At 41.4% G+C, this 12,793-nt stretch overlaps 1 protein-coding gene across 1 annotated transcript; it reads right to left on the bottom strand.

Annotated features, from left to right (window-relative positions):
* Window positions 1-10,254: 10,254 nt before the first annotated feature.
* On the bottom strand, window positions 10,255-12,139 carry foxi1 (forkhead box i1). The gene is made up of 2 exons (XM_079660530.1): window positions 11,492-12,139; window positions 10,255-11,229 (listed from the first exon to the last, which is right to left on the bottom strand). The coding sequence occupies exons 1-2, from the start codon at window positions 12,087-12,089 to the stop codon at window positions 10,709-10,711; spliced, it is 1,119 nt and encodes a 372-aa protein (XP_079516656.1). The 5' UTR covers window positions 12,090-12,139; the 3' UTR covers window positions 10,255-10,708.
* Window positions 12,140-12,793: the final 654 nt, after the last annotated feature.

The following is a 12,793-nucleotide window of genomic DNA, read 5'->3' as shown; positions in this document are numbered from 1 at the left end:
GAAACCCTCAACAAAGGAATGCTTCTTCACTGTGCTTAAGCACAACCCACTGAGAGGAGAGTTGTACTTGTCACAAGATGTCAAAATAATCAGCTCAGAGTGTTCGGGCGCTGGCACAGCCTCAAAGGGTCGGCCATCATGTATGACACAGCCAGAGTCTGCAGCAGGACTCAGGGAAAGCACCATGAGTGCAGGGGACACATGTGGCCACACAAACACACAGTGATACACAGTAGTTCTATTTTAACCTGTTTGCAATCTTCAGCATTACAAATAACACAGAAAATAAGCATTTTAATTTTAGGCCAAACTGACTAAAAACATCACTGCATTCAGTTAATAAAGAATAGACTAAACTGATTACAACCCAAACCATTATTGCCGTAATATGTCCAGCTTCTTAACTGTCCGATTTTATTGTTTTATTGGATAGGAAACGGAATATAGTTTTGATTTGAGTCAAACTCAAAACTTAAAATGTTACGTTGTTGTTTTGACTGATATTTATGTCAGTTTTAGTTATATTGTCATGTCATAGTGTAACCAGCATTATCACTGCTTGTACCAAATATAAGGGATCTCAGCCTATTTACGTGGTGCAGAGACGACTTCTTTGCTTTTGACTTATGTTCATTATCCTTGAGAAAACTGATAAAAGTGAACAATCCTGGGACTCAGTAGCAGAACATTATATTTTCTTCACATTTATGACAGTACAGTAAAGGTGACCATAAGCCAGGATTCAGGAAGGTGACTACTATTCATAACTCTTGATCCATCCCACATGTGGATCCCCAGCGCTGTTTACTGTAAACAAAAGTCCAACCTGACCTGCTGGTGCTCTTCCTTCCAACAGTGGCTGAGGAAAAATGAGACAACCTGACAGGCAGTGGGAAGTTTTCATACTTCAAGATATATCTGAGAAAGATTTGAGGCCCTTGTCAACACTTCAGAATCCTCTCTTCCACCTCCATTTATTTCCTCATTCATATCCGCTTATCAAGCAGCCTTTCACTTTAGAATCAGTGAGCAGATAGGGCTTTGTTGGAAAATCTTGGGTTATATGATATGGACGTTGGAAGAGTGGTCCAATGAAGGATGCATTGTCTGTGAGAGCAAGGCTTTTTCTGTCTTACAACACTGCTGACAGCTTTCCTGGCTCTGGCTTGAGCTTGGCATATAATCAGAAACAACACTGCACTCCTGATCAGTCCATGCTGTTAGAATACGCCAATATACCAGAACATCTATTCCTTTTCAGATATCTCAACAGGGCTTTGCCTCTTGTCTAAAATCCCACCTGTGGCACTTCCATGCATCTGCAGTTAAAAACACATTTGATCATTGAGTCCACTTGAAGCCTGATTCATCTGAGGATCATATTAAATGGTCGCTTGTCTCTGACCATGCACTTTAGCAGGGGGCTCTTTTCATTAAACCTAAACGCCTGATGATTGCGCTCTTCATTAAAGGCTGTCCAGTAATACAGGCCCGAGATGATTGCCCACTGCAGTGGTTAAATATAGTGATTGGACAAGGCCTCTGCCGCCGCGTAATGAGAAAAGTCAATAGAGCCAGGGCTATTACGCTGTCAGCGCTCATACCATTACACACCATTAAAAACAGCACAACTCTCTGATTCATCCTCATTATATTTATTGGATAGATGGCCTGATCTAATTGTAGGAGCAGTCCCATCCCTGTGTAATCTTTTTAGCCTCTCTACAGACACACTCCTGTAGTATCTAATACATCTAATCATTAATCTAACACTCTGTCTTATTAATGAGGGATTGATGTTTTCTGTATATGTGAAACGTGAGAAATGTAGTTTCACTTCAGTATTTTTTACTTTCTCGCGAGTGGAAATAGTGATTATTACTATACTAATACTTTCTGCTCATTCGGAGAGAGAAAAGTGCTAAACTGTAAACTCAGCCATTAGTGTGTGACCCATACAAGCCCCCGGTGTTGACATGTACGCAGAGGGCAGTGTGCCTGGCTTATTTAACAGAATGGAAATTAACCACTTGTCACTCCCCCTTCATCAAATTCTGCCACAGTGCTATGGGTCCACATGTGGCACTGTTGAATGCTAACTACAAAGCCCACAGCTTATTAGCACAGGTACAAAAAAGGGATTTGTAAGACCTAAACGCGCATGCCCAGACTCTATAGCAGACCAAAACAAATCGTCTTCTGTCTGCTCATTTGTGAAGGCCATTAATGTCTAATCATATTCAAATGCTCTTGAGGAGGTGTCTGAGCAGCCCACCAGTATGCAGATGCAGGTCAGGTTAGGGGGGGCCTGCCCTCCAGGACATGTCCCAAGGTAGCTCTCCCTTCCTGGATTGAATCCCCTGTGGGCCTGCAGACATGTCGCGGCCCATCACCCTGCAGACAGACAGCGCTCTGACTGGGGTCGTCCACCAGACTGGCAGACTAGCTTGATAGCTACTGTTGACCCCCCCCCCTCCATTGTGATTTAACTATAAGTACCATTAGCATAATGATAAGAGATAGTGACACCTCCCTTTGAATTCTATCAGGTAGCCTGAAAGCTGAGTGTAATGAAAGGGATAATTACACAATTTATAAAGGGAGGGGCTCTGACAGTTGCATAAAGCTATCTGGCCATGGCCTGACCCACCTAATTAAGACACTCCTATCAATCTTGATGCCCCTGTCAGTAAGGTGGTCCCTGGCAGTTTTAAGTAAATAAAATAGTTTGTCTCCTAACAATTCATGTAGTGGCCAATTTAGGATAAAGTGGTAGACTGGATTCATTTTTTTTAATAGAGTTCCTAATTTCATCTTTCAAAAGAGTCAAAAGGATGTGGGGGAAATTAGTTTCATGGGTACCAAAGAGTAGATTTGCTATTTCAATTGACATCTTCATTTAAAGCATCAGCCAAAAGAGCCAAGATGGCGTTTGTATGTAGACGGGGCTTCAGCACACAAAGAGCTTTTTTCTTAACCATTTGAATTCTAAAGAAAACTTGATCATTACAGACCCTATTACAGAAGCCATTCACTGCATGCTTGTTGTAGTGACAAGGTTTTAAGAAGCTGCTCCATGCTGAGAACAGTAGGGGTTAGAAAAACAAGGTTCTTTCAATCACAGCCTGGTTTGCAACAGAAGACAGCTGAGAGGGAAGCTGGAAGTTAACATGACGACCAAACTCTATGATGACATTGGCACATGATCCATATCCACTCATACAGTACAGCTTTCAAATGAAACCTCAGCATTACACATTTTCTCTGTTAGGGCAGAGAATGCATCGTAATACACTGGCATCTGCTATCACAATGAAAATAAGCATAATACATTGTTAATCTCACTAAAGAAAAGACTGTTCCCTGCAATTAGGCTAAATATATGTTTCTATATCAGCATTGACATTTGGCAAACATGAGTTGGATAATATTTTGGCATATATCAACCAATATTTTACTAAACAATTTAACAGTTTTTTCACTGATACGGCAGTTTGTCTCTACAAGAGCTAAGGCCTATGATGCATTCTTGGTTTCCTGAGTCTATCCATCTATTGTAATCAGATGATCCAAGGTCTTTTAATCTGGGTCTCAGGTAAAGGAAAACATACGCTGCCCTCCTTTAGTGTGCCCTTCTATGTTCAACACAGGGGCATGAGAGTGGCCCAGTGATTCACACAGTAATCAGCACCATCTCAATTTCACGGGCTAAATACAGTGCTTCCCTTGCGCTGTTTTAATTATGCCTTTGTGTGCCTCAGATTATCAGAGGCTTGTAAAAACCTATTTTCCCTCGTACTGAATAAAAAAAGGCCTCTTTGTCAAGTGGGGGCATGTCAACACACTTCTGTGGATGCTGTCGGCCTCTCAGTGCTGCTGTCAGCATCACCGTGGAGTGGATACACACGCACATATGAAAACACGCACACGTGTGCATGTGCATCCTGGATTATGTCACAGCACTGGAATGCCATCACATGACAAAAGGGGAACCGACTGTGTTAAATGAGTTTGAGCGACACAAAACGTTCTTGTTTTTATCCCGAAACAGCATGGGTAACAATGGCAGACTGAGTTTCAGCTCACAGTGTTAACAGAGAAGCGTTTGCAGCGCCGAGCCTGAAACACTGTTTCCCCAGACAGGGTGCACGTCTTGTGTTTATAGTTGACACAAAAGCTGTTTGGGGTAGATAGACTCCAATACCAGAGTCAACACATAGCACTTGCCATGCGCTGATGTTTGTTTGAACACTTGTCTGGCAAATAAGCATCTCCTCTCTGCTTCCTGGCATGCTGCCGCACACAGGCTGAGTTTCATGTCCTAAAATAGTCCCTGTGTTTCATGAGGACATCCTCGCATTCAAAAGTTTTCTAAGTATTAAAAAAAGAGGGACAATGATCAGTCTGTATTTTTATACTGTGTTGAAATGTCAGCATGCTACGCAATACAAGACTCAATGTGTGTGGTAATAATATTAATAGCTGATTGTGGTATAATTGCATGCTTAAGGGGGTGATCAACTTATCATGGTATTACATCTTCTTGATTAAAGCAGTTTAAAAGTGCAGCCTTTCTTTCCCTCCTCTTTAAGATGATAGCAGCTGCCTTAGAAGTGAGCCCGGGCCTTGAAGTGCATGCTGGGATTAGAGGCAACACAAAGGGAGCATTTGGAGGGGGCCTGCCTGTCCCTTTTGAAAGGCTATCATTTAGAGCCTTCAGCCATAGATCATCTGCGGCTTACATGGGGAAAACTTGGTTAAATGTTGATCAGGCCCATTATTTGACTCTCTGTGAGGGTTGTGTTTGATGGTTTAGGTCCAGGGAGGGCTCCAGAGGTCTCTGAGGCTCAGTCTGTCTCCCCTCTGCTGTCTCTCTATTGGTATGCATCCCTCATAATAGAGGCAGGAGGTAGGGGGTCTCATTAGGGACCGGGGGAGTGTTGTTTTGGGGGGGGGAGCACTCAATGAATTCCTCGGGGCAGATGCACCAGCATCACGCAGGATTGAGGCCGCGTAATGCTTCATGGGAGCAGGTGAAACACATAAGGTCAATTTTTTTTTTCTGTAGATAAACACTATGTGCTTCTAAAAGACGTGCTTAGAGATGTATCTCCAAATACAAAAGTGTTCCAGGTGGGCTGCGTCTTTTGACAACAGGAACTTCAGCCGATGTAACATTCACACTGAGAGATAGCTTCCTTTAGTACTACTGACAACGAGTGACAAGTGGTACAGAGGTAGCTATTTCCAGCTCCCCTGAGTACCGAATCACTTCCGTCTTGCCACCAAAAGTCTAGCCTGCGAGGGGTGGAACAGATTCCCTCTGGGTTGCTACTTCCTCTGTCATCTGTCACCACTTCCTGTCTGTGAAGAGCAGGTAATGACAGCACGCAGGTGTTGCTAGCCGGGTGGTATCACTGCAAAGCGTTAGAACCACCAAAACAAACGCTTTGATTAGTTTGTACATATAAGGGAAGAAGGGCAGGGAAAAAATCTTCCTTAGTGACATCTCGCAAACATTTATTTTTAATTAAAAAATATAAATAATTTTTTTTCTGTTCCTCCATACCCCTTCAAGCACTTTTTACAGTAGCTTTGATTTAAATTGAGCTTTATATTTAAATGTTTTGTCTCCCATTACTTCACACTGCGGCGATCCCTATGGTGAGTTTTACCGTGTATACATAGGTCAAAAGCTCCATTATACTGTAGTAAGCAAGACTTAAAGTGGTCCCTGAACCGAGCTAAAATGATTACATATCGGCCGTTACTCAGATATTTGTTCTGCTGCACTGAACATAGAAATTGATGTTCCATGAACCCTGGATATTGTTCTCATAGGGTCACGGTTTGGAATGTCATGTAAGTGATGAATGGCTGATGATTTACTGAGGAGCTTATGAGTGACATTGACTATATTGAGATTATAAGGGAATAAAGTTATAAAACTAATAACGTGATAAGGAATTTTTCAAAAATTGTCTTTTAATATTAGATATTTTGAGTCAGAATGACCCATAACGTATAAGAAACCTCAGCCTGGTTGATGTGAACTGTCTTTGCTTCTCGGCAGTGTGTAAAACCACTGCCACGGTTTGTTATGACAAAGGTCACGGATAACGGATGATCTGCCTACAGTTCCTTAATGTGAGAACAAAGACTTTGTCAAAATATATTCCCGCAATTGAGTGAGCAGGGGATAAGTTACATTGTTTTGGGGATAGGTTTTCCAGACGGAGCGATGTGAAGACAGGCCCTGGCTGTGGATTTACTGGGACTCGTTCTAGTCCGTTAATCCTTGTATCTCTTTGACTCTTTCAGCAGGTTCCTCTGCTGGCAAGCCTTTCGGCCTCTGAAGTGTCTGCCCTTCCTGTGCTCACCAATAATTCTAGGTCTCTAAACCAGCTTGTTTCCACTCCTGGAATGGAGGGAAGCACTCCAGGTTGACATGATAAAAACAAAATTCTATGTACAACAAAAATAACAAAAAAACATAGCAGGAAAAATTATGATTTAACAGTAAAAGGTAAATAGTTTTGGGATATTTTATGCTGTGATAATACCCATATTTGAATCAAACTTAAAACAAATCTATTGGATGTGTATTTTGTAAATTGTGTATTTTTTTTTAATGTCTTTATCTTTAATATGTTTTAAGTATAACAGGTATTCTGATTCTGATTTAAACAGGAACTAATTTAAAAATAGTTAGTGTTAGGTAAGACATGTGGTTTAGTGAGAGGTGTCTCCACTTTTTCTCATGCTCTCAACAACCGAGCAATTTGTGCTAAAAAATGGCCCTTGTTCTGTATAAAATAATCCATATGTCAGCTGGTCTGGAGCGGAGATCCCATGCCGTTACCGGACCATAAGTTAGGACTTTTATGGGCCTCGGAAGGAGAATGATGAAACCGAATCAGGTCATGCCAATTGATAGACATTCTCCTCAGCTATCATTTGCACTGACACTCCTTTTATAGTGCATTGAAGAGTGGTGTCCCCCCTTCCTTTCTGCCTTCCCCAGAAGCTGTCATCATATTGTTCCCTAAAATGTTTAACTTCCTCAAGAGATTGAGCAGTAATATAAGAAATTATCCCTATAATGCCCACTGACTGCTACAAACAGATGTGAAATGTCAGGGTAGGCCCAGACTGTAATCTTCCCCCCTATGGCCAAGATATCATGTTCTTCACCGGGGTCAGACGCAGAGTCTCCCTTTTCATATCACCACTCAGATTTGTCTGTAAGGTAGTGTTATATGGGCTGTGGAGAATTATTAGGCTCAGGAAAAAGCTTTTTATTTGAAACCCTGAATGCTTTACAAACCCACAAAATGCCTTAAAGCTCATTTTAAAGTGACCCTACACATCATCAAAAATAATCCCACAGCACAGGGCAAAGAGCCTGCACAGCACATTTAGAATCAGGTTTAGGTTTAAAGAAGGGTTGCAAGTCTTGTTCTAGTAGCTTGTTTATCTGTCGAGGAGATCTAGCTTACCAGCTAAGGGGAGTTAAGTTTCTCACTTTGCTGAGTGCAACTTTATCCAGTGATTCATCACTCCAGTTTATGTCACTCACTAGATAACATGGACAAGCCTCCGGGTCGCAGGCAGACAACTCTTCTTCAAGTGTTTCTGTTGAGATGTTTAAAATGTGACATCCAACATTTTAAATTAGTAAAGTATTTGTTGATTTACTCTCTCTTTTTAGTAAGATCTTTCTCAGTCAAGCTATCTGCAGCTGAAGGTAATTCCCATCCCTGCTCTGCATAGTGAGCTTTGTTTGGAGTATTTATTCTGGAGTATCCCGCAAAGAGAAATATTCCAGTTTTGATACACCAGCTCCTTCTAGAATGAGTCAACCTCGCCTTTATAGAGGAATGACCCTTTGAGGCTGACACCCATCATTATAGGTTTAGCCCACTGGGCATGTGTTGGGGCCAGGGCCACCCTTGTGCTGAGGCATTCTGCTGGGCCTTCAGTCCTGCAGCCGGGGGCCCTGGAGCAGGGAGAGGACAGACATGGTGGCCTGACTGATATTCATGTGGGCCAGGTAAATGTGCCCTACAGGCACAAGGCACTGGAGCGTTACGTTCCTGAGAACTGAGAGGGCTGAATCGAACTTGGAAGCAAGTGTTTAAAATACTCTGTCTCAAGAAAAAGCTTTCAACATATTCACCATACTTCAGGGAAAACACTACAGAAGAATAGGGTAACATTTGTACCTTATCTCAAGGAAGAGCCTTGGCAATTTAAGACATTAACTCGAAAACAATTATTTATTATGATGGGTGACCTGAAATGTTATGCTTAAATATGTAAACAAGGTGCTATTACATTATATATTTGATCATTTGAAAAAAACACAATTCTGAAACACTGCATAAAGCAAGGTAAAGAAAAAGTATTTTTTTCTGTAGTTTGGATGTAGTATATGTATCAAAAATATATTTAAAGTACTAGAAGTTATAGTACTTTTACACAGAATAGTCGATTTCAGAGGAATTTATATTCAATTAAAGATGCATTTATATATGAGCAACACTCATGTTGCAGTTGGTAAGGTGGGCCTAATTTTAAATAGTTTTAAGTTTATTACATTTTGCATTAGAATTCTGAATCAGGAAAATAACTATTTACTAAAGCAAACAAATAAGTAAGGCAGAGTAAACAACGTCATAATGTATTAAAGTATGCAATTCAAATACAGTATTTTAATGTATATATTTATAACTTATAGATGAAGTATTGAAAATACTAAAGTGCAAGTACGAGAGTAATTAAGTAAATGTACTTTACATTTCACAACTGCCTGTTTTACTAATATAATACTGAGTTATCGTGTCCTGACAATTCCACATGAAAGTGAAAAACTAGCTGATCTGAGTGCCAATAAAATGACAGTAATAAGAAGTAAAAGGCCTTTGAATGTGAAAGCCTCTAAACTCTATTCACTGGACGTGATGAGGATTTCAACAGAAAACTTGGTACTGTGAGAACCTGCTGCTGTATGACAAAAATCCTCTTTGTCTGATCAGTGGCCCTGCTCCACAGATAATAGAGCAAAATGAGGGGGATAATTTGTTCCCAGATCTTCAGATCCCAATATTTTCATTTGAGCCCAGGAGGGGATCTCTTGAATTGCCAGCTTCCATTGTGTTCCAACAAGGGGGCACGAAAGTCTTCTCAATTAATTTCTCCTTTATTCCCGACCACAGAGCGCCTGAGTGAATTCAATTATCAACCAATTAAGAGGTGTTTCCTTTTATTTACAAGCTTTGATTCCGTGCGTATCTATATTGTCTGGAAATAAGACAAGAGCGGGGTGTTAAATCACTTGAACATTTCCTCTGCGTGGGCTGCTAAATATTTTCTCCCCAATAGCAGGCTTTGTATCCCCTGGGTCACAAGCGCAACAAAAGAACATTACATGCCATTGAACTCTCTTGCAATTGTTCAGCGGATGGTCTTCCAAAAGTGGTTCCCAATACAACAAACAAAAACACAAAACTCCCATTAACAGGATTCACGCACACTGCAAAGAGCCAGCTTTTTGCGTGACAAGACTGGGAATAGATGGAAACAGGTGCAATATTGAGCAATAGGTTAACATCAAACAGGCACAGTCTGAGTCAAATCCAGCTCCAGACAAAAAGCTGAACTCCTGAACCTTGTGGAAGTAAGTTAAAGGTCTTATTGCTTGATGAAATGGGGCTATTGGAAGTGACAAGCGGAAAATGTCTCTGTCTTACACACTTTAGTACTTACAGCCACTTGACTTCAGATTTCCTGACAGGCTCAGAGCATTTATAGGTTGTAAATGTATTTAGGCCTACCACTTGGGAACAGTTTGAGAACTTTAATATTTGCCTTCTGTTTGGTCTCTTTAAGAGACAAATAGCTCAATGGGTCTCCAAAATATTATAAACTGACTAATTAAAACAGTAAATCTAGAAAATAGTGGGTTTACATTTGTTTTGCTTCAGCTGAATATTATGTTGTACGAACAAACTCTTAGAAACAAGGATACCCTTCAGAAATAATACAATTACATTGGCCCTATACACCCTGTTAGATTCAATGGAACATATAGGAATATGAACGTTTTCATCAAGTTTGTGTTACAGACTCAAAGCAGTGTTATCTCTCAGATTGTTTCATATACCACTCATGCAAATATGACACATAAGCCTGGAGTTAAAATAGAATGACTTTTATTCAAACATGTGTAAAAAAAGACACACACAACACAATTCAGTCTAAAATACATTTCATATGGTCTTATGAAAAATAATTTCTGTACATATGTTTCTCCTTATTATTCAAGACAGAGTAAGCCCAAGTGGGCAGCTACAATTAGAAAATATGGTAAAAAAAACCATCCATGAGTTCAAGAATAGATTTCCATGGGCTGATTTGTAAATTGATTAATTATCTACATATAAACACGTTTGTTGTACTTGTATGAACAAACCAAAATGGAAAATTCACAGTTTGTTAAATTCCTTATCAATACGGCAAAAATAGATTTCCAGTTAGGAAAGGAAATTGTGAGGAGAAAAAAAAAGTTAATGTCCAGTGCTAGTTCAACATGAGGCATACTAAACCTGGAGTATAATAATAGCAGGCTACTAAAGAAATGTGAAGGCTAACAATGAGTGATAAATAACTTATTTCGGTCACATCCCAACACTGACAGAGCGACAGTCTACACCTCTGTACCTTCCCGGCTGTATATGAGGTTATTAACACTAAAATGGTTGGACAGGCTCTGTACGGATGTGTAATAGTTGATTCTGTTGTTGTCAGAGTTCAGAGGAGCGATTAAAGTGGGCGAGTAGGCGCCGAGTCCTGACATGCCCTCTCTGCTCTGGGACAGATGCCCAGAGCCGTAGTCCCGCTCCCCGGCCCGTGAGCCCTCGCTGCTTCCAGCCAGTAGCGAGTTCACGCTGGACACGAAGTTGCTGTAACACGGGCTGTGCTCCGCGGAGGGAGACGGGGACGACTTGTGCTCCGTGGGGGAGGCCGGGGAACCGTGCAGGCTGGGCGGGGAGGAGCTCAGCAGGCTGGCGGTGTCGGAGAGCTTGTGCGGACCGTCCTCTGAAGTGACTGGGAGAGAGGTGCTGTCAGCCCCGCTAATGTCAGCTCTCCTTTTCCTCTTCCGTCTGAAGTTCCCGTTGTCGAACATCTTCTCACAGTTGGGGTCCAGGGTCCAGTAGTTTCCCTTACCTGTTTAAGAAATAAAATGAGGGTTTAATGTGGATGTCCAACTTTTAGCTCACATTTCACCTGCTCACTGAAGTGATAATGTTTTCACATTAAAATGTTCGTAACAATGACAATGAACTGGGATTATCCTAATTGTTTAAATACAAATTGAAAGAAATGTGTCAAGGGAAAAGACAGCATTATTACGGCAAAGCTACAAGAGACAAATATTGATAACATCTAATACAAACTCATCAAACATAAATATTTCATTTTGATTTACCGGGGTCATCTTCATCCCGTGCCACTTTTTTGAAACAGTCGTTCAGTGACAAATTGTGTCGGATTGAATTCTGCCAGCCAGCTTTGCTCTTCTTGTAGAAAGGGAAGTTTTCAGCCACATATTGATAGATCTGACTGAGAGTCAACTTTTTGTCTTGGTTGTTCTGTATGGCCATGGCGATCAGTGCTGAGTAGGAGTAAGGTGGCCTGACCATCTTGAAGAGTTCCTGCTGGCTAGATATGGACAGCCAGCCCAGGTCTGCGCCACCAAACCCAGTGGGAGGCGGTAAGAACTGCCTCTGGTTTGAGCCGTATCCAGACTGAATATAGGACGAGCCGTTGTTCCCGGGGAGATACGGAGAGGAGTTGATGCTGGGTCCGTTAAGCCATAGGTACGGGTTCGTGGAGGGAGAGGTGTACTCTCCGAGGCCGTAGCTGGTGGGGTGCGTCGGCGGCCTCTGAGGGTGATGGTGGTGGAGGTTCTGTTGGTACACACCGTAGTTATCGCAGTACACGGCCATGTCCAGGATCTCCTGTGCGGTGTGGTGCTGAATAGGGCTGGTCTGCTGGTTAGATGGTTGGTGTCCAAAAGCGTTCATAATCCACTGCAACCAGAATCCCCAAACCTAAATGCGTCTGTATGTGTCTCCTTCAGGACTGAACTCATCCTCAGAGGGCGGAGTATTTATGCGCAGTGCCCGGAGACTCTACAGGTATCCCGTTGAAAACTTTTGGGTTGGTCACACCCCTTTTTTCTGTCCCGCTACAGCTCAGTTCTATTGACCCACATCTCCCTATGAATGAGCACTGATACTGCCTTGCTGAGCTTCTTATTATTTACGGTTTATTCCCATTAAGGCACGTTCGTGACTTATAAGTGCCCGTGCGTAATTACACATTGGAGTTTTTGTTAGATATTTATTTACATTTTCATTTGTTCAAGCAGCAAGTACAAAATGCAGCAATGGATCTATATCAATCAATAAATATGTCAAACTGGTGAGGGTGACGAAAGTAAATACTTTGTTTGAACATTTATGGTTTTGAAAGATAATTCGGATTTTTATTTTTTTAGGATGGAGTGATTTGTAAGTTAGCGGCAGTGAATCTGATTTTCTTTTACACATTTCAAGTCTATCTGGAACCAACAGATCACCATTAATCTCACCTAGATGTGTCTTAAGATATGTTTTCCAGTTCTCTGGATGAACGTTATATTATGGTTGTAACAGCTCGATAAAAATAGAACCAATATTATTCACATGTTGTTACGCACTGATAGTCATCATGTTGGGACTTGTTG

This window comes from Notothenia rossii (assembly GCF_949606895.1).
Source record: "Notothenia rossii genome assembly, chromosome: 11".
NCBI lineage: Eukaryota > Metazoa > Chordata > Actinopteri > Perciformes > Nototheniidae > Notothenia > Notothenia rossii.
Note: the sequence above shows the minus strand (reverse complement) of the source record. Positions and strands in the feature narration are given on the sequence as shown.